Genomic DNA, 22,879 nt, shown 5'->3' on the forward strand with positions numbered 1-22,879 from the left:
TGATGACCTCATTCTACATGTGATCCAGCAATGTCACCCCTCACTGTCCTCAAGCATCTTATTTCAATGGCATCAAGCCTTCTCACATGCCTCTCTTTGGTTGCCCATATCTCTGATCCTTACAGAATTGCTGGTCTTAGCATGGCTTTGCATAGCTGTCCTTTATCTAGTTTAGGCATCCAGTTGTCATAAATCACTCCACTTGTCCTGTGCCAGACTTTCCCCATGCTCAGCAGCTTTACTTGCAGTCCTATATCAATTTCTCCATTTGCAGCTAACCAGTCCCCAAGGTACTTAAATACAGAAATCTGATTTAGGCACTGGCCATCAGTGTTGATAGGAGTATTACTACTGGTTACTATAATTCTGCCATAGCTTTTAAGGGGGAAATAGATCTAACATAATTGCATTAATATAAGAGAGTCTATCAGCTTGGGAAAATAAGAACAATTTGGAATATGGAAATAAAAGTAAGTGAGAGAGGTTTCATTTCCAGACAACTTGCAAATGAAGTCTGCAGCCTTCCTAACTTCATTTATAGCTTCACGAGCACTACAAGATTTCAAAAGTTTAGTGTGTTTCAAAACTCAGGGCAGCGTCTGCAGATTGTAAAATTTTGTCACCCAGAAGAAAGCTGTGCTTACTATGTTCTCGCGAAAAGGACAGACCTCCTTGATGAACTATGGAGAGTGTCGTATTATTTTGTTTAGGCTGGCGATATGCCATGCAGAAGGCCTCCTGCAGGGCTAAAGAAAATATCCCATTTTAAAATAGCAGACCCTTTTACAGCTTTGACAGGTAAGGGAGTTTCAACCAATCAAAAAGATAATAAACATGCAATACCAATGACTGGGCTGTTTTATCCATAGTATAGTTTTTTAGATAGTAGCTAAATAACCCATCTTCCCTCCCTTGTTCTCTGACTTCTTTCAGTAATCACATGAACTCACTTCACTCTCTCAGCATGGTCAGTTTGCTCCTCCACCTGCTTACCTGCTGCCCAGGAAATGACATCAAAGTAGGAAGCAGAGGGGTAAACTATTACATCAAGGGACTCTTCTTGTTGCTAGAAGACTACAAGGACAATAAAAAGGACTCACTGTCTGGGATCAGAGCCCAAGCTAATACTAAATATTTATTATCAGTAATATTTTGGACTTAGAGTACATTTCATCTAAGGGTTTGATAGCAGTTTACATTATTTATTAGTAAAACTTCACAACAGCCTGGCAAGGCAGATAAATATTTTTCTTATTTCACAGATGCTAAACTGAGCTATGAAGACTCCAAAGTCACAGAGACAGTCAGTGACTATCAGCAAGAGAGCCTATCAGCCCGGGCTCCCAATCCTCTGCTCTAATCACTAGATGGCAATCCTTCCCTTCCCTTTCATATTCGGGTAGTTACAGCTAGAGTTGGCTCTTCCATCTAACAGAACAAGCAGCAACTTGGAGAACCAAAATATTAAGAACAGAAAAAGATTTGGTACTTGAGCATACAACTGCAGGCTGGACGAGATGGACAATTAGTGGTTTGCACAGAGAAGAACCTTTTGTCACAGCAGTCTAATCCTTCTGCAATATTCTGACTTATATTTGGGTGATTGACATAATTGCCTCAGAGTAATGACTACCTCTCAGTACACTTTGGACATGAAGATCTAATTGAGGCTTTATTGTTATTGTTAGTAATGAATTGGATGCACTTAAGAATTTAAAAAAGAAATTTGATATGATGAGCATTTGTTGTCGAGAATAATGTACTTTCTCTACATGGAAAACCTATAACATTAATATTTTTATTGGTCTGTTCATAGATTTATCCCTGTTTCATATCTATATATCTTATACTATCTAAAACAGATCAATAAAATATTAATTATTGTAAAGGATTCCCACTGTCATTGCAATATGAATTCTATAGGTACTAGGATACTTTAATACAAGAAATGCACCCTTGCATAAGTGTGTGTGTGTGTGTGTGTGTATATATATATATATATATATAAATATAGATAGGTAAACATGTACTTTATACTAGTGTGCACTTCATGTGTGTGTATGTGTATCTTACATTATATAAAATTGGGATACATCCATGAACAGATGAATATATTTAATAGTGTGAGAGTGGAAGAACCGGTGATACATGTAAAACATATTAGAAGGACTTGATTACTTTTAGGATTAACTGTTAATGAGTATCGGGGGTAGCTGTGTTAGTCTGTAGTCACAAAAACAACAAGGAGTGCGGTGGCACCTTAAAGAGTAACAGATTTATTTGGGCATAAGCTTACCCACAAAAGCTTATGCCCAAATAAATCTGTTAGTCTTTAAGGTGCCACCGGACTCCTTGTTGTTTTTGTGGATACAGACTCATTTTGTGGATACAGACTCAAAAATAAAAGAGGCTTGCATCTTTTTCAAAGGTGCAGAATACACAGAAATCTCATTAAATCAATGGAGGATTCAGGTGTCAGTACCTTTCATTATTGAGCAATTTTTATTTAGATGCCTAAATAATGATTTAGGGGTCTAATGTTAGGCACCAGGTTTAAAAATTTTGGTCAGGGTGACTTTCTAGAGGATTGGCTAAAAGAAAGGGTAGAGAAAGAAAAAATATTTTAGCAAGACTTCCCGCCAGTCATTTTTTTCTGATCCTATTGTTGCCACAATGTGAGATTAATGTATTACCCATTTATATCAGATCCTCTGTGATGTGTGGGGTTAGTGCTGTGGAGCGTTGCTGCTGCTACAGCCTTAAGGCTCCTAAGTGCTGCTGTTTCTGGAGCTCCGATGTCAGCTGCACTAGCAGAGAATGCCGCTTACCGATTCACCAGACCTCAATCTTAACCATAAAGACAGCCTACAGGCTCGGTTTGGTGGCAAAGTTGCTCGGTCAAGTTTATTGCCGACATAGCACTGTACTAGCACCCCATACGAGCTACTGGTGCGTTAACACATAGGAGAGCAAAGTTGCCCCTCCTATGACTTCTCCTTTTACACATCAATACAAACAAGTTACATATTACGTTCCAGACATCGTTAGTTACCATCCTTATCCTTGTACCTGCTCATTTGAACAAAACATCCTTATCCATTATCCTGTCATCCCATCCTTACCTGAGGGATTGGTGTGTTCCTCTTAGGAATTTGTTTACACAATTGCCTGAGAGACCTGTGTGTGTTTTTGTATCATCCTCTCCAGTCAGGAATGTGTTTACTTTGGGGTTGGCTAATAACTAATGTGGTGTTATTTTGCCAAGACCAGGCCCACTCTGGTTCACAGCCTTTGGTTCACACTGTTTGCTATGCCTAGGAGTTCAGCAAGGCCTATGGTGTGAAACCTTAAGATATTTGTAGGTTGTTACTTCCCATTATTTTCAGATACATTATGTAGCCAGCACATCACTCTGTGTATCAGATACTCAAGAGGAGCTAGCTGGATAGTACTTGCACAAACCAGTGTAGTAATGGCAGTGCAGTGTTGGACTGTCCAGGAGAGAGCATGAGGAGTCTGCCTCCCAGAGCTCTCCACTAGATGGGGAAACATGCACATTGCTCCACCGCTTCATGGGGTACTGCACTCTTTGGTACATGGTGCGGAGAGGGGGTAGATAACAGAGCCCTGGTTCCACTTCACCCCTGTCCCTATGCGGCTTCATACTCCTCTAGGGGAATTAGGAGGGAGCTGTCCCAGAACCCTTGTCAGCACAGGAGCTGGAATTCTGCCATGTCCTTGCATAGGCCAGCCCAACATGGAAGACTTCTTGTTGTCTCATTGCACACCATACAAGGAGCTAGCCCTTACTGTGCTTCCAAAATAGTTCCATTTTTTATAGTGTTTATACATAGCCTAATCTCAGACATCCTCATTCAAGTAGCTGAAATGGCTTCTGATTAGGACTGTCAATTAATTGCGGTTAACTCATGCAATTAACTCAAAATTAATCACAATTAAAAAAATGAATCATAGAATCCCAATTGAAATTTATTAAATATTTTGGATGTTTTTCTACATTTTCAAATATATTGATTTCAATTACAACACAGAATACAAAGTGTTCAGTGCTCACTTTATATTATTATTTTTCATTACAAATATTTGCACTGTCAAAATGATAAACAAAAGAAATAGTATTTTTCAATTCACCGAATAAAAGTACTAGTGCAATCTCTTTATCATTAAAGTGCAACTTACAAATGTAGATTTTTTTTGTTACATATCTGCACTCCAAAACAAAACAATGTAAAACTTTAGGGCCTACAAGTCCACTCAGTCCTACTTCTTGTTCAGCCAATCACTAAGACAAACAAGTTTGTTTACATTTATGGGAGATAATGCTGTTGGCTTTTTATTTACAATGTCACCTGAAAGTGAGAACAGGCGTTCGCATGGCACTTTTGTAGCCAGCATTGCAAGGTATTTATGTGCCAGATATGCTAAACATTCATATGTCCTTCATGCTTCAGTAACCATTCCAGGGGACATGCTTCCATGCTGATGATGCTCGTTAAAAAAATAGTGCATGAATTAAATTTGTGACTCAAATCCTTGGGGAAGAATTGTATGTCTCCTGCTCTGTTTTACCCGCATTCTGCCATATATTTCATGTTATAGCAGTCTTGGATGATGACCCAGCACATGTTCATTTTAAGAACATTTTCACTGTTTGACAAAACACAAAGAAGGTACCAATGTGAGATTTCTAAAGATAACTACAACACTCAATCCAAGGTTTAAGAATCGAAGTGCCTTCCAAAATCTGAGAGGGATGAGGTGTGGAAAATGAGAAGTCTTAAAAGAGCAACCACCGAAAAAGAAAATCAACTTTCTGCTGGTGGCATCTGACTCAGATGATGAAAACGAACATGCATCGACCTGCACTGCTTTGGATAGTTATCGAGCTGAAAATGTCATCAGCATGGACACGTCCTCTGGAATAATGGTTGAAGCATGAAGGGACATATGAACCTTAGCGCATCTGGCACATAAATATCTTGTGACGCCAGCTACAACACTGCCATGCAAATGCCTGTTCTCACTTTCAGATGACATTGTAAACAAGAAGCGGGCAGCATTAAATGTAAACAAACTTGTTTGTTCGAGCAATTGGCTGAACAAGAAGTAGGATTGAGTGGACTTATAGACTCTAAAGTTTTACATTGTTTTGTTTTTTAATTCAGTTATTTTTTGTACATAAATTTGTACATTTTGTACATAATTTGTAAGTTCAACTTTCATGATAAAGAGATTGCACTACAGTGCTTGTATGAGGGGAATTGAAAAATACTATTTTGTGTTTTTACAGTGCAAATATTTGAAATAAAAAATAAATATAAAGCGAGCACTGTACACTTTGTATCAGTGGTGGGCAACCTGCGGCCTGCAGGCCACATGCGGCCTGTCAAGGTAATGTGCTGGCAGGCTGCGAGCCACAGGAATGTGCTGGCCGCCGCTTCCCGTAGCTCTCATTGGCCGGGAACGGCAAACCGCAGCCACTGGGAGCTGCTGGACGTGCCTGCGGATGGTCAATGTAAACAAACTGTCTCGTGGCCCACCAGCGGATTACCCTGACAGGCCACGTGCGGCCTGCGGGCTGCAGGTTGCCCACCACTGCTTTGTATTCTGTGTTGTAATTGAAATCAATATATTTTTAAATGTAGAAAACATCCAAAATATTTAAATAATTTTTAATCACTTGACAGCCCCAATTCTGATTGCTAAATTCCTATGTTGTCCATGCACAAGGCGTTTCAATCTTGGAAGGGCTACAGACGGGGTAGCAGAGGAGGCATAATTTCCACGGCCCATTCAGGCCCTAGTGCCTCTGCTGATACTGTCAGCAAAGATGCTAATTGCGATAGCAGTTTTTGTAATCTCTGGTAATTGGCCCAAGATCACCAAGGCACTTTGTGTGTCACTGAACAGCCAGCAGATGGTAATGGTTTTTGGTCACTAATGAACATTTGAACTAATAACTACAGCTGGGAAAATAATTTGTAACAATTTATTCAGTACATCTTGACTTCTTTTCCAGATCATAAGTGGTTTATGAACAGATTGTGATTTTTATCAAATGAATGTGGTGGTCAGAATTATTTGCTGACTAATTTCACTTGGGTATGTATTAAGGATAGACCCAGCTAGAAGATTTACACAATCCTCCTCTTCCTCCCAAATTCTTTCCTCCCGTGAATTCTCATTGAGGACTGCAAACAAATAATTATTCATGCCCTAAATTCCTATTGTTTGCTGATTGGGCTTTTGCTGTCTTTACCTTAGGTGTTAGACCATAATTCCCTTCTAGTCATAATTTTAATAAGAGTATAGTTTCTTAGTAATTCCAGTTTATAGCAAACATGATTTGCATGGTATCCAATATGCTCCAGGTTAAAGCTACTTTCTTACCTACCTCACAGGGATATTGTTAGACTAAATTAATCCTTGTCTGTAAAGTGCTGTGCAAGCATCTGATAGAAGTTACTATGGGCCTGATCAGCAAACATTGAAGTCAAAAGAAAGATTCCCACTGACTTTAAGAAAGTTGGATCAGGCCTTAAATTAAGTGGCCTCTCTCTTCCTCCTCTCACTATATAAATTCTATTATTTGCATAGTGGTTCCTGTGCCCATTGTGTGCAAACAGAACATTTTTTTTATCTTGAAGAAAAAGGATTGGCAAAAGCAACAAACAAAACCCAGGACTGTGATTAAAAAAACCCACTCAAAGCAGCACTGAAGCAACTTAAAAGAAGATCAACACTACTAGAAATAGCATGAAGAAGAAATTTTAGGACACTTTAATCCTTCAAGGTCATTCTAAAGATAATGACCTAATTAGAGTGTTTTCAATTAATCCAGGACTCACATGGTTTACAAGAATCTAAATCACAATTCTTTGCTTACAAAGGTGAAAGCTAAAGCTTCTTAAAAAAATAACAAAAACACCTCCTTTTTAAATGTTGATTCAAACACTTTCAAGTGTTCAAATTAGCTAGTGTGCACTAATGATCTTTTGTCACAGGGTGAAGGGGGGAAGGTGAAGCCCACATGTCTCACAATCAAATGATCACTAGTTTTTCTGAGAAGTGTTTCTGCTTATTAAATGTTGATATACAGGTGCAGGTAAAAATGACAACTTTAAAACAACATGAATAGAATGTTTTATCTGTTTCATGAAAACACTGTGATTAAAAAGCTGCTCTCTAAAGATTTAAAAGAGGATAAATTAACATCTGAGTTTTATCTCTAGCACAAAGAGATGAACAAAATCGCTTGTCCTCAATTTGTTTAAAAAAACATTTTCTGTGAGTAGTTATCTGTGCCATAGATTTTTCACAAACTCAAATGCATAATGTACATGAAATTTATAATGAAGAAATAGGATTAGACAGACAGGTGGCTTCACACAGAAATCAAGTAGGTTTTTGGGAGATATCCCCTTTTGTCCATAAGACTGATTAGTGGATTATTAATTACAATACTAGGTCTTCAGATGTTTTCAGTTAAAATACAATTATTTCCATAAATGAAAACCAGGGGAGGCAATAGATTCCCCAGAGTTAAAGCTCCAAGCAGAGCACCAGTGTAAAACTTATTTTGACCCCTTTGTTAGTCAAAAGCAAACAAGCAGTCCTCATACTCTCCAATGTTACAGTTAAATCTCATTGGTAAATAGCATTAACTCTGAAAGTCATGAGAAAATTGAGCACATACTTTTCCAGATTAAAAGTCTTTAAAAAAGACTCTTTTAAAATGTTTGCAAGTCATCTCATGTTTGAGTGTCTCCCTCTATCATCCTGACCAAATACTTTGGGCAGGTCTACACTAACCCCCTAATTCGAACTAAGGTACGCAACTTGCTGAAGTTCGAAGTACCTTAGTTCGAACTTACCTCGGTCCACACGCGGCAGGCAGGCTCCCCCGTCGACTCCGCGGTACTCCTCTCATCTAGCTGGAGTACCGCAGTCGACGGCGAGCACTTCCTGGTTCGACTTATCGCGTCCAGACAAGACGCGATAAGTCGAACCCAGAAGTTCGATCGCTCGCCGCTGAACTACCGGGTAAGTGTAGACCTACCCTAAATCTCAGAAAATTTGAAACACATAGATTTTGACATTGGCTCCTGCAAGAAGCAGTCTTCTAGAGCAGGGATAGAAAAAGTTCGTTAAATTATTTCTCTTCTCCCTCGGTTTCACCAGACCTCCCAACAGTCCTAGGTTTCACAGGACTGTCCTGCTTTCACTCCCCCAAACCACTTCTCCGGGTTGCAGGGCAGTTTGTCTCAGGCCCCCCATTTGTGAGGGCTCCCCCAAATGAAGTGGCATTGCAACCTGGTGCACAGGGTCATAGAGCAACTCAAGTTTGGACCAACTGTCCCTCTGTGTCTGTCTAAGGAGGCATGGATGGAGCAAATTTGACTGGTGTTATGAAATGGTGCTGTGTCCCGCTTTAGCCACTTGAAATGTTCGGAGCTATTGTTTAAGTGATGAAAAAGAGAGGAAGCTCAGGACGATGTCGCATTTGGGCAGGAACCACTGTGCAGCTAAACAGGCTTGAAGCTCTACTCCGACATTCCCTGGGCCATTTTGCTCTCCCTTCTGCATCTCCACTCTGAGAGCTACTTGAGAGCTCTAAACTGGGTCTCAGGGAACTGCAGTGTTGAGCCTCACTCCCTTAAAGCTTTCTTACTAAGAGGGATGAAGGCAATACTCATCTTGCGCTAATAGAAAAGGAAGGTAAAGTAAGTGGCATTTGTATGGTGCTTCTGTTCCAATGTGCTAATCCACAGACAAGGCACATTTAAATACAATTGATATTGTTGCCTGCTGAGTAGAAATATAATCAAACCCCTCACTGGAGTTGGATGTGATAATTTTCTAGATCATGTGATACTTCTTGCATGCGGTACATGTTCTAATGTATCTGCACTGACCTGAAATATATATTATAATTTCACAGGGTATAAGATATGTAGGTTTTCTATGTGCTTACTTGTAAAGTTTCTATTCTCACTATGTTTCTGGTGATGTCACTGTGTTGGCCGTGTGCTGTTTGAATGGAAACTGTGTCGCTGCTGCTATGTGGAAACTAGAAGAAATGTTGCATCTCTGAAATATATCCCTGGCTGCAGCTGTAGGTGGTTGGTGTTCGTAATAATGGTGAAATCCACTGCAGCATGAGAAACACATGACTTGCTTCCAGCACTTTGTGACCTTTACAACACGATTTTCTTTGCCATACCAACCAGTTATTGCATGGCTCATTCTTGTACTTGGGAATCAGAATACTGCAGAATAGCTATTGAAATTAGACACTCTTACCAATATAAATGGGACCCTTACACTAAGGGAGGCGCATGCCCAAGGAAACCCAGGTATTTCTGTTTTTGAAATATCATTCTGACATGTCACCAGGTAACATGTGTGAGCTGTGATGGTGAGGGAGGGAAGTGGGGTGAATGCCTGCCTTATCAGAGCACCTTCCTGGGAGAAATGTAAGGATCAACTTCATTGTCCACTTTGAAGATTGGACAATGCCTACACTAGGGAAAAAGGTGTACTTTTAACATGTTACAGGTCAAGATAACTCCCTTCCCATGGCTTTACTTGACATGCTAACACACATTACATCTGCCTCATTCACACTAGGATTTTAACACATCAGTTAACACATGGTAGCTCTCACATTTTTTTTTCCTAGTGGAGCCAAAGAACTTCCATGGACAAAAAGAAATTGGATGGCAGAGATTAGACATTGGGTAGGGTGGTAGGACATCTACAGGTTAAAACACCTTCCAGTGGGTCAGTATGACTCAGGAGAGTGGGAAAGAGATATGGAGGCTTTCAGTTTTGGCTGATAGCTTTTCAGTAGTTCATGACAGAAAATAGTGGCAATAGTCTACTTCCTGTTGGATTGGTGTTTGCATCACATAAAACACGACCAGGATCAAGACCTTCCTTGATAGCGTCCTGAAAGTCAGTGGTTCAGATCTGAAGGTCACATGTGGGGAAAACTTTCACTGCTATGTTGTGTCTGTTCTATGGAGAGAGACTTCAATGCCTGTTAATCCAGCACCTTTTACACTTCAGTCACATAAAAAATCTTTGGGTATCGAGAACTTCTATTGACTGTCCACAGCAATCCAACATGGCACATGTGGACTAGTGTTTTAAAGTGTTGTATTACTATAAACAATAGTTATCAATTTTTCTGCAGTGAGTATGGGAGTTCTTTTCAGTATCTTTTTTTTTTTTTTTAAAGATTCTGCTGATTTAGGTTTGTTTATTAGACCGGAGCTTTGAGATTTTTTGAAAATTTTTCCTATCCCGAATCAGGACGAAAAGTCAAAATATCTAAAATTTTCACAAACAAATAATCGAGAAAAAAATTGGATGAGATCAATTGAAACATTTAGTTTCAATAATTTAAAAACATTTTTTATTTTTAACTTTTTTAAAATATAAATTAAAATGTCAAAACAAAGTTGTTTCTAATCAATAAATACATTTTTCCTCTCAAAGTTTCAACAGTTTCAAAACATTTTTTTTTTATTGTCAAATCAGGAGATTTCTTGGAAACAGCCCTTTCTTACAAACAGTCTTGACAAATTCACATTTTCAGACAAAAAAAAATTTGTTGGAAAATTCCCAACCAGTTTTATTGTTTATGCTTCAAAAGTATTTAAGAGAAATCAGCTAACTAATGTTTTGAAAAATCATGTAAATCTCCCTCCTCATTCCATGAGTACCTGCAATTATTTAATTTCTGTCTTATGGTAATGTTTGGTTTTTTTCTTATTGTTGTAGGCAATGAGAGTTTAGAAGAAAACTATGTCCAGGACAGTAAAATGGGATTTGTCATCAATGCTATATATGCTATGGCACATGGCCTTCAAAATATGCATCATTCCCTTTGCCCAGGACATGTTGGGCTGTGTGATGCCATGACGCCCATCGATGGCAGCAAACTCTTGGAATTCCTCATAAAGTCTTCGTTCATTGGCGTTTCAGGAGAGGAAATTTGGTTTGATGAAAAGGGAGATGCCCCTGGAAGGTAAGGAGCTAATTCATGTCAGTGAATTAAAGCAAAGAATTATGTTGCTACAGCTAGCAAAACTAGAGCATGCAGAAACTGTAAGAAATTGGGGTATATGGGTGAACTTAGTTTTGTCAGTGGGTGACAGTAATTCCAGATACTGGATGATCTATTGATAGCTACAGCTTGTAATGGGACTGGAGTTACAGCAGGATGTGTAACCCTTTCTAGTGTTTCTGGAGAGAGGAAGCCACCTATCTTACAGAACTTCTGAGTCTGAGTTACCATTGGGGTTTCAGCCTCAAAGCTTTTCTGAGTAATTATAGGATGATTCAGTTGCATGACTTGTACTGAAGTGTTTCAGTTCAGTGAGTTTGAGCCTGAGTCTTCTCTCACTCACACCAGTGTCTATCAGAAGCTACTTCATTTAGGTCAGTAGAGTAACACAGTTGTTAAGCTGATGTGAATGGGAGGAGACTAAAGCTCTGTGTATGTTTTGATCAATGGAGTCAAAGAACTGGCATTGAACAAAGAGAGCGCCCTGAATAAATGAGACTTCACAGTTTGGCAGATAGCTTCAGAGAATGTCTGCAAGAGCCAATGTCATCATCAAATGTCTTTTAAAAAGTTCTTGCTTCTCTTAATAACACCTTAGGTTATTAAAACTGATATTTCATTTTTCACCTTTTGTTCTTTGTGCTACTTGGTATATTTAACTCCGCTTGAACAATCAAAAGAGATTGGTCAGTTACTCCCCACCACAGCCCACCCCACCACCTCATTCATCAGCCCTATGTTGTGTGTTTTGTCTGGATTTCTTCAGCCAAAGAGACCTGTAGACTAGGCCAGAGTTTAAGATCTAGGGGCCAGTATGTAAGGCAATTGCTGGACAAATACAGCTACACCTTAAGACCATTTAGAAACTTAAATTGATGCATAATGCAGCTGTCAGTCTATTCCGTAATTCTTCATACAGTTTCTATTGGTAGGACAGGTTTAGAATTTGGATGGATTGAATCAGAGTGGGTTTTCTTTTGCTGCTAACTTATATTTTAACAGTTGGATTGATGAGTATGGACAAGAATATTTTTGGATTTTATCCTTAGTTTTCCATATATTTCATACTTGTATCAGTGTATATTGCTCACAGGATAGGCAATTTAGATCAATAAATAAAAAGTATCAGACATTTGGATACATCCAGGAATTTAGGCCTATGCAAATTTGCACTTTCAGTGGTGCATACCTGACTTTGAAAATATGTCCCAGTGTTTCTACAGTACAGAGGAAAAGTCCTTGACTGGTGTAGATGAATGTACAGTAGCATTTCATCAATGCCAACGTGTCTCCATATCTTAATGAAATATAAAGCTCCATTCTGTATTCAACACTTTGTCAATTAAATAAAGCAAAGAGCACTGGAACAGAACAGACTGCCTTTTCTGTGACCTTTTGTTTTACAGGGATAGATGAGGAGACTGTGTCCCTGGGGAAAAAATGAGATTTTAATATTTCCACAAATATGGGAACCATTCTCAGGCCTGGTCTACACTAGGAGTTTATGTCGAATTTAGCGCCGTTACATCGAATTAACCCTGCACCCGTCCACACCACGAAGCTATTTAGTTCGACATAGAGCTCTCTTAAATTCGACTTCTGTACTCCTCCAAAACGAGAGGAGTAGCGCTAAATTCGAAATGGCAATATCGAATTAGGGGAGGTGTGGATGGAAATCGACGGTAATAGCTCCGGGAGCTATCCCACAGTGCACCACTCTGTTGACGCTCTGGACAGCAGTTCGAGCTCTGATGCTCTGACCAGCCACACAGGAAAAGCCCCGGGAAAATTTGAATTCCTTTTCCTGTCTGGGCAGTTTGAATCTCATTTCCTGTTTGGACAGCGTGGCGAGCTCAGCAGCACTGGCAACGATGCAGAGCTCTCCAGCAGAGATGGCCGTGCAATCTAATAGAAAGAGGGCACCAGCATGGACTGATCGGGAAGTCTTGGATCTCATCGCTGTGTGGGGCGATGAGTCCGTGCTTTCAGAGCTGCGCTCCAAAAGAAGGAATGCAAAGATCTACGAGAAGATCTCTAAAGCCATGGCAGAGAGAGGATACAGCCGGGATGCAACGCAGCGCCGCGTGAAAATCAAGGAGCTGAGACAAGGCTACCAAAAAACCAAAGAGGCAAACGGATGCTCCGGATCCCAGCCCCACACATCCCGTTTCTACGAGGCACTGCATTCCATCCTAGGTGCGGCCGCCACCACTACCCCACCACTGACCGTGGACTCTGAGGATGGGATATTGTCCATGGCCGGTTCCTCGTCGGAAATGTTAGCGGACGGGGAAGATGAGGAAGGAGATGAGGAGGATGAGGCAGTCGACAGCGCTTGCACCGCTGATTTCCCCGACAGCCAGGAGCTCTTCATCACCCTTACCGAGATCCCCTACCAACCGTCCCCATCCGTTACCCCGGACACCGAATCAGGGGAAGGATCAAGCAGTGAGTGCTTTAAACATCTAAACATTTATTTTTAACATAACTGGAATATTTATATTGTTAACAATGGGGTTTTCATTCACTCATTTAAACATATAAACTTTTATTTATAACTCAACAGGAATATTAATAATATCAGCAATTGGGTGTTCATGATTTCTTTGCCTTAGGCAACTATTTAGTCCCAACTATGTAAAAAAAATCAAATAATGTCCGGATTTTCATGATTAGGCAACCACAGGACGCTCCACTCTGTAGTCCCTTCCAGTACAGTTACACCAAAATACGGTCAATATGTCCGGGAATTGACACAAAGTCCTCATGGGAGAGCTCAGCATAGCTCTCCTGGAGGTACTGCTCAAGCCTGTGCATCAGGTTCCTTGGCAGGGCGATCTTGTTAGGTCCACCGTGGTACGACACGTTCCCACGCCATGACTCTATCAAGTAGTCCGGGATCATAGCATGGCAGAGCATGGCGGCATACGGCCCTGGTTTCTGCATGCTCTCCCGAAGCATCCGTCCCCTGTCGCTCTCTGAGATCCTCATCAGCGTGATGTCGCACATGACGCCCTGCTTTGAATTAGGGAGGGGAATGTTAGTATTGGGACTGCTTTACAGCCACGCGGTGGAGGCGGCAGAGGGGCAGCACACAGGGATCTTTCCCTGGGACAGCCGCGAGGTGGTGGGACAGGGGCAGAGCTCATGCTTCCCTGATTGCTGCCAGCAGAGACTGGCATTGCTTTCAATGCGAAAGGAGCCCAGTGCTACTATTAAAGTTTTAAGCTGCCACAAGTCTACGGCTTACCATGTTTTCCTGCTACTAAAGTAGAGGTGTCCTGCCACGCTTCTCAGATCGCAACTGCAAGACCCCAGGCACTGAAGGCGAGGGCCGAAAATTCGACCTTGTCCTGAGTGCGCATGTGAAAGGTGCAGTGCATGGTGTTGTTCACAGAGAAAGACTATGTTCTTTGTTAGCAACTTCATTTATCTGTCTCAGGAATTCACTCCCTTTTTCCCATTCCCACAGACACATCTGCGACTGTCTCCCAACCCAGCCTGGCATCACACTCCCAGAGGCTAGCGCAGATTAGGAGGAGGAAGAAGAAGACGCTTGAGGACATGTTCTATGAACTTATGGACTGCTCACGAGCGCAGGCAGCCCAGCAGACACAGTGGAGGGAGAACTTGTCACAAATGCACCGAGCAGTCATGGAACGGGAGGAGAGGTGGCGCCAGGAAGACCAGCAGGCTACTCAAACCCTGCTTGGACTAATGAGGGAGCAAACGGAGACGCTCCGGCGCCTTGTGGATGTTCTGCAAGACCGGAGGCAGGAGGACAGAGCCCTGCTGCAGTCTATCTCTAACCGCCCTCCCCCGCCACAAAGTCCCACACCCCCCTCACCAAAAGTCCAAAGAAGGAGGGGCGGCAAGGGCCGTTAAAACTTTCAGTCAACCCCTGCAGACTGCTGTAGCACTAGAAGGCTCTCGTTCCACAAAGTTTGAAAAGTCCTTTCCTACCCATCTCACACAAGCCCCCGTCCAAGTTTCCCCCCCCCCCCTTTTCATGTGCGGTTCATAATAAAATATTTGTTTCTGTTAAGTACTGTTTCCAAGATTTTCTTTTAGAGGAGATTCTGTCTGAAGGGGGGGAAGGGGTTTGGTAATTGGACAGGACAGTCACCTTTAGCAGGCTACAGAGGCGGGGGCAGGTCCAGCATCAGGACACATACACAGTGCAGTCACCAGTTACCCTGGTCAGTCTGGGAGGTGGTTTTCATGTTCTGGGGGGCGGGGGGGTTGATCTGTGACTTTGTGGCGGGGGAGGGCAGTTAGAGATCTTATGCCGCGGTCCTTATCCTGGATCACAGAGCCACGCAGCAGGGGGTCTGTAACCCTCCGCCCCCTGCCAGAAAGTCACTTGGCCGACACATACACGCAGTCCCGCCCAGGACTGCTGGCAGGCTCCGTTGAAACAACCAATCCACCACTGCGGAGCCTGTCATTCCCAGAGTTTAGAAGCATCATTTGCATCAGAACACTAAACCCGCCCCCCGACACAGTCTGCGTCCCCGGTTTAAAACATTCCCGCGAAAATAGTAAGAAAGAGAACGTTGTTCATTAACAAAACGGAACAGATTTTATTTGTTGGGAAGGTGGTGAAAGGGGTATGTAACTTGGAAGGATAGTCAACAGTAACTGGGTAAAGAAACGGGGGCAGGTTCAGCATCTGTGTCCACAAACTAAACAGTCACTGGAGACCCTGCTCAGTCAGGAACCTAGCTTTCAAAGCCTCCCTGATGCACAGCGCGTCCCGCTGGGATCTTCTAATCGCCCGGCTGTCTGGCTGGGCGTAATCAGCAGCCAGGCTATTTGCCTCAACCTCCCACCCCGCCATAAAGGTCTCCCCCTTGCTCTCACACAGATTGTGGAGCACACAGCAAGCAGCTATCACAATAGGGATATTGGTTTCGCTGAGATCACAGCGAGTGAGTAAGCTTCTCCATCTCCCCTTGAGACGGCCAAAGGCACACTCCACCACCATTCTGCACTTGCTCAAACGGTAGTTGAACAGTTCTTTTTCTGAGTCCAGGGCGCCAGTATAGGGCTTCATGAGCCAGGGCATTAGCGGGTATGCAGGGTCCCCGAGGATCACTGTAGGCATCTCCACATCCCCAAGACTTATTTTGTGCTCCGGGAAGTAAAGACCTTCCTGCAGCCGTCTAAACAGACCAGAGTTCCTGAACACGCGAGCGTCATGAACCTTGCCCGGCCATCCAACGTTGATGTTTGTAAAATGTCCCCTGTGGTCCACCAGTGCTTGCAGCACCATTGAAAAGTAGCCCTTTCTGTTAATGTACTGGCTGGCCTGGTGGTCCGGTCCCAGGATAGGGATGTGAGTCCCATCTATAGCCCCACCGCAGTTTGGGAATCCCATCTCGGCAAAGCCATCTATGATGAGCTCCACGTTTCCCAGGGTCACTACCTTTGATAGCAGTACCTTGACGATTGCCTTGGCTACTTGCATGACAGCAACCCCCACGGTAGACTTGCCCACACCAAAGTGGTTCGCGACTGACCGGTAGCTGTCTGGCGTTGCAAGCTTCCAGAGGGCTATGGCCACTCGCTTCTGGACAGTCAGGGCTGCTCGCATCCGGGTGTCCTTTCGCTTCAGGGCAGGGGACAGCAACTCACACAGTTCGAGGAAAGTCCCCTTCCGCATGCGAAAGTTTCGCAGCCACTGGGATTCATCCCAGACCTGCAGCACTATGCGGTCCCACCAGTCCGTGCTTGTTTCCAGGGCCCAGAATCGCCGCTCCACAGTATCCACAAGACCCATTGCCACCGAGATGTCCTGGGCGCAGGGTCTCGTGGTTTCTGAGAGCTCTGAGCTACTCTCCGACTTCATGCCCTCACGGTGGTGCCGTAGCCTCCTCTCCTGATTTCTCTGCAGCTGCCTCTGGTAAAGGTGGATGAGAAGCTGCGAGGCGTTGAGAACTGCCACAACTGCAGCGATGGTCGCAGCGGGATCCATGCTCGCACTGCTGTGGCGTCCGCGCTGTCACTGATCAGAAAAGTGCGCGAACTGATTTCCCGCCGGCGCTTTCAGGGAGGGAGGGAGGGCGGGAGTGACGGACGGATGACGACAGGCACCCAAAAGCACCCTCGACACATTTTTTTACCCAGAAGGCATTTGGGGCTCGATCCAGAATTCCAATGGGCAGCGGGGACTGCGGGAACTGTGGGATAGCTGCCCACAGTGCACCGCTTCCAATGTCGACGCTTGCCCCGTTAGTGTGGACTCACAAAGTCGAATTACTGTCCTTAGTGTGGACACACACGTTCGACTTTGTAATATCGATTCCACATATTCGATTTAACTAAAATCGAACTACTCTCGTAGTGTAGACATACCCTCAGACTGCGTTGGAGTAACGTTTTAAAGTTTAATCATTTTATTTATTTATATAACAAGAGAAAACAAACAATATTTACGATTATGTTAGCAAATATACAGTGGTTGAATTTCCCAGCACATTATCAACTGAGCTCAAAGTAACATCTTAAGCTGTAAAACCCCCAACTTGCGAGCGGCCCACCCAAATCAAGTGAGCTGTCAGTGTATTTCTGGTCATTCAAGTAAAAGGCTTTTCAGCTTTAGTTTGCAGTATTGTTGTGTAAATAAATAAATAAACCCCTATAAGACTGAAAAGAACAAGGTTCCTATCTTGAACACTAACATTTATACTATATTTTATTTACAAAATCCTTTAGCTATTGATGCTTGTAAGCCATCACTGATTGTAACTGTAGATGGAGATGATCGAATCATTCATAGTTAAGGTTGCATAATGCTTTCTATTTTCTTATAACTCTGTCCAACTTTATCCACTTGTCTGAAATTTTCCTAGACGTATTTTCTGCCTCAGACTGAATATATTTTTTAAATGGTTTAATGAAAAAGTTTGGGCTGTTTCTGACAATGAGCATAGAGAAAAACAGGTTCAACTATTCCTCTTCTCTGCATCCCACCGCCTCTGTCTTTGAAGAGCTCTCATGCTTCCCTGCTTGGCAGCAAATGTTTGAGATCTGACAGGATAGTGGGAGAGTCAGAGAATGCCTTTTGCTGTCTACATGGAAAACCACCCAGACTTGGTCAAGATAAAAGCCTCACTTGGACTTGCTCAGTAGAGATTATTGGGGATTTACTGGTAAAATCTCTGAATATTTCATCTGCAGTGAGTATGTGCCATGAGCCTTCGAAATGGTAGTCAAAAGCTAGGGCTCTAGAATGGGAAACAGTAGGGGAGTGGCAAGAATGCAGCAGCCCCTCCCCCCTCCTCTCACACCATCTCCCCTTTGACTCAAGGAATGGTGCACCGGATTGGGAGCCAGGAAAATAATGGGTTTTAGTCTTAGCATTTCTTAACACCTGACTTTGCAGCCTTAAGATTGTTTTAACGTAGCTTATTGCATGTAATATATTATAATGGGTATAATTAGTGCTGCCATATTTAAGGATGAGATCCAACTTCCTTAATTGCCCTCATTTTTCAATGGCTCACAGCTTTCTCAAACAAATTCCTTTTTGGCTGAAAATTTCTCTGCTTTGTCGCAGCTGGCGGAGATTTTTTTAAAACAAGTTTGCGACAAACATTGATACCACATGTGTGAGTGGAGGGAAACAACTCAACAATACCCCAAACCTCATTTCCATGTATTCAGAGCAGAACTTTTGGGGGAAAAAAAAAGAAAGAAAGAAAAGAAGAAGAAATAAACTTCCTACCCAATTATCTGTTCACTCAGCTTGTCTGGTTGATCTCATTATGACATAAAACTTCAAGCTCAGTCTTAAAGCTGCAAGCACTGCTAAAACTTTCCACATGTAAGATTTTGTAAGAGATTTCAGTTTGCATACTGTATACATTGCCAACTGGCTAATAATGATATGAAGGAGAACACTTAGAAACATAAGCACAAGAGGGAAAGTTAAGATGAAACTTAAAAAAAAAACACATTACGTGGCATAAACTAGCATTAATGCAACATCAGTCAAGACTTAGCAAATGCTGAGATAAGATTTAAAGGCAAACCACCTATATAGATTCAAAGTTCTATAAGGCAATGCTATCCTTTAATAATCTTCTGTCCCCCTCCCACAGATTCATGTTCCAGTACGGAGTACATGATTATACATCTGTCTAATTCAAGGTCATAAAAGGAAACAAATAGGTTCTGCTCTCTAGCAGGAGATAACTACTAATGCTCATTTATACTCCTGTATATCACATCTACATTATAATGGACCCTGAGGATACTGCTTCATGCAGTACTGCACAGTTTATACACAAAGCTATCGAACAGCAGAATTTGTCCCTTTTTCATATTCTCCCTTTATAAGAACAGGGAAGTGCGGAGGAATTGCCTCCTGATTACCTTGAAATGGGTCCCTTTTCTAGACTCCTTTTTAATTAGCAACCAAAGCTCTCATCCTGCAGCAACACAGATGGACCTCTGTACATTTACAGAGCTGTTCTGAAGTGAGTAGCACCCCGTACATGATCTGCCCACTATGACAGGCATTCCCAGGGTGCAACCTGGAACTGGGGTACTGCTGAGCCCTCTGTCTCACCAACCTGGGCTCCCACTCACACTGTGATACTGTGACGAGCTGCAGTCCCCTCCAGGTCCTCCACTCACACAAACATTCACAGGCAGGAACACTAGGGTTACCATATTTCAGCAAGCAAAAAAGAGGACGCCCTAGCCCTGCCCCCGTCCTGCCCTAGCCCCGCCCCTGCCCCTTCCACTCCCTCCCACTTCCCGCCCCCCTCAGAACCCCCAACCCTCCCCCCGCTCCTTGTCCCCTGACTGCCCCCTCCTGGGACCCCTGCTCTTAACTGCCCTCCAGAACCCCACCCCCTACCTAAGCCTCCCTGTTCTTTGTCCCCTAACTGCCCCCTCCTGAGACCTTCCCCCCATCCTAACTGCCCCCTCCTGAGACCCTACCCTCTACCTGTACCCTGACTGCCCAAAACCTTATCCACACCCCCACCCCCAGAAAGCCCCCCCCGAACTCCCGACCCCCCCCCCGCTCCCTGTCTCTTGACTGCCCCCTCCAGAACCTCCCTGCCCCTTCTCCGACCCCCTGGCCCCCTTACCCTGCCGCTCAGACCAGCGTGCCGGGGAGGAGGAGCAGGGGGAGGAGCTCCAGACTGCCGGTGCGAAAGGCCGGCTGGTGATCTGCGAGGGAGGGAGGGAGGGAGTGCTCTCAGCTGCAGGGAAGAGGAGGGGAAGTGGAGGAGGGGCTCTCTCTGGCTGTCGGAGCCCCATGTAAGTGGCACCATCCGGCCGGCTGCCCTGTCAGCCGAGCGCACTCTGCATGGGGGGGGGGGAAGTCCGGACATTTACAAATTCCCCCCGGACGCTATTTTTAACTCTAAAAGCCGGACATGTCCGGGGGAATCCGGACGAATGGTAACCCTAAGGAACACCCCCAGCTAAGTTACACAAATGCTCTTGCCAGCCACTCATGAACCAACAATAGAGAGGCTCCAGCCAATTCCCCACTGCTCCCTAGCCTTGAACCCCTGAACCATACCATCCTGCCCTGGTCAAAAGCCTGACCAATGTAAGTTTATTATCCAGTCCACTACTTCTACAAAGGAAAGTGGATCTGCACCAGCTTTTGTTAACTGAGCTAAGATTTTCCAAGCACTTCACTCAAACCACACTGGTTTTAGGTAAAATATATAAAACAGATATATTAACTACAGCAAGACAGATTTTGAGTGATTATAAGTAATAAGTGTATAGATCAAAGTAGATTACCTAAGAAATATGGGCGCATCGGGGTGTTGCTTTGGGGGACAGAGTGTCACACTCACATGGAGCCCCACTGACTTCAGTGGAGCTCAGTATTGGCAAATGGGTCTGCCCACGCAAATGTAGTTGCAGGATTGGGTCCTACATAAGCACGGTTATAATGGATCCAGCTTCTCTGAAAAGTCTCTAGAAAAGACCATACACCCCCAAAGATATGCAAAGCAAGAAGATAACGAGAGGCAGGCAGATAGAGGTTCAAGAGGCTCGTGCACATGGAACTGCAAAGGTATCTGAAATTTTTTAAATCAGCAAACAAGATTTTATTTATTTGAACCTCTGAGGGGAAAAGAAAAAGATTTGGGTGTGATGAGCCCTTTACCCAGAACCAACCACCTATTCCTAACTGTTACTAAGGGCACAGACCCCTGTGTGCCCTTCATTCCCCAGCCTATATACATTAGTAACACTTCAGAATAAAACATTCTCACCTCAGTATAAATGTAAAGATTCAATCTGAGAGAACTGAAACAACCACACAGAAAACTAAGGCAGGGACTCTCAGCCTTAGAAAGCAGAACATATTTCTCAATTTACAGTCCAAATCACAATTTCCAGTTGCAGCCTTTTCTCACCTCCCCCCCCTCGCTTAAATCAAAACACTCCCCCGCCTGCCACCCACAATTATCTGCTTCCCTATCTCTCAAGAGCCAGCCTGTCTGTCTATCCTCACTTGTGGTTCCTCCTCCTTGTGCTGCTCTCCTCTGTTCATTCCATCACTCCTGCTTATTTTCCCCCATGAAATTACGGTGGTTAATCATCACTTTGCACAAACTACAGGCAGAGAGAGAAAGCAGGAGCAAAACAATTAGCAATAAAAGACTTTCACACATCAGTCCCAGCACACAGGGATGACAAGGTGTGATGGTGGAGGGCGAAGACGGGCAGCTGAGTGTTTACAGAAGCTGCGTTATTCCTTTATATCAGCCTTGGGAAATTCTGTTCTACTTGCCTTGGGTGGGAAAGTAGATTTTTGGGTCTGGACTGATACATTTTCCTGACAATCTTGTAAGGCTGCCTTATGTTAATTGTTAAATCTGGCTTTTTTTGTTTGTTTGTTTTTATAATTTATGTCACTCTTGTTTGTTTAGTTTGAATATATTAATTGGATGATGATTCCAGAATGCATAACACCATAGTGCCCTGGTGCAGGGCTAGATTGTGACTAGCCTTAATGTGGCCACACAAGGAAATTAGTGGGTATAAAGATTTCCCCTCCTTGCCTACCATTGCCCCTTTGTGTGGTCACATTAGGCCTATACAAATCTTAGCTCCAGGTGCTGGAGGAACACAAAGGGTACACGCTCCCCACCTGGTATCGGAGTTAGCAACTGAGGAGAAATGGGAAGTAGGCAGAGCCTGGACTCCTTCTCCCCCAGACGTCACTGGAGGCTGGATGTCTGCAAGGGAGGTCAATATGTTGCACCCTGAAAAAGGCTTTGGCAAAGGACTTTCCATCCAGAACAAGTAGAGACTGTCTTATGAGGAGCCGTATTCTCCGAGATACAGTTCCTTCTGGGACAGCACAGTTAGACACTGCACCTTACTAGGGTTGTGCATAAAAGGCACAATCTAGCCCTTGGAGGATACCTACTAGTAAATAGTATCAGAGGGGTAGCCGTGTTAGTCTGAATCTGTAAAAAGCAACAGAGGGTCCTGTGGCACCTTTAAGACTAACAGAAGTATTGGGAGCATAAGCGTTCGTGGGTAAGAACCTCACATCTTCAGATGCAAGAAGTGCATCTGAAGAAGTGAGGTTCTTACCCACGAACGCTTATGCTCCCAATACTTCTGTTAGTCTTAAAGGTGCCACAGGACCCTCTGTTGCTTTTTACTAGTAAATAGTAGAAATTAGTGGTGCCAACTCTAGTGATTTTATCACAAGTCTCTCAATATTTGGTGGGAATTTTTAAAGCGCCAGCTTCTGGAGTCAAGTGATTACATGAGAATCGCAGCTTT

The 22,879-nt window shown here is 43.3% G+C and overlaps 1 protein-coding gene across 3 annotated transcripts in view; it reads left to right on the forward strand.

The window, feature by feature from the left end:
• The window catches only part of GRM1 (glutamate metabotropic receptor 1), a 276,049-nt gene that overhangs the window by 186,017 nt on the left and 67,153 nt on the right, over window positions 1-22,879 (forward strand). For all 3 annotated transcript variants that reach the window (XM_065400446.1, XM_065400447.1, XM_065400448.1), the window contains exon 4: window positions 10,810-11,056. In XM_065400446.1, the coding sequence (XP_065256518.1) occupies window positions 10,810-11,056 (247 nt within the window). The remainder of the gene's footprint in view (window positions 1-10,809; window positions 11,057-22,879) is intronic.

This window comes from Emys orbicularis, chromosome 3, assembly GCF_028017835.1.
Source record: "Emys orbicularis isolate rEmyOrb1 chromosome 3, rEmyOrb1.hap1, whole genome shotgun sequence".
In the NCBI taxonomy this organism is placed as follows: Eukaryota; Metazoa; Chordata; order Testudines; family Emydidae; genus Emys; species Emys orbicularis.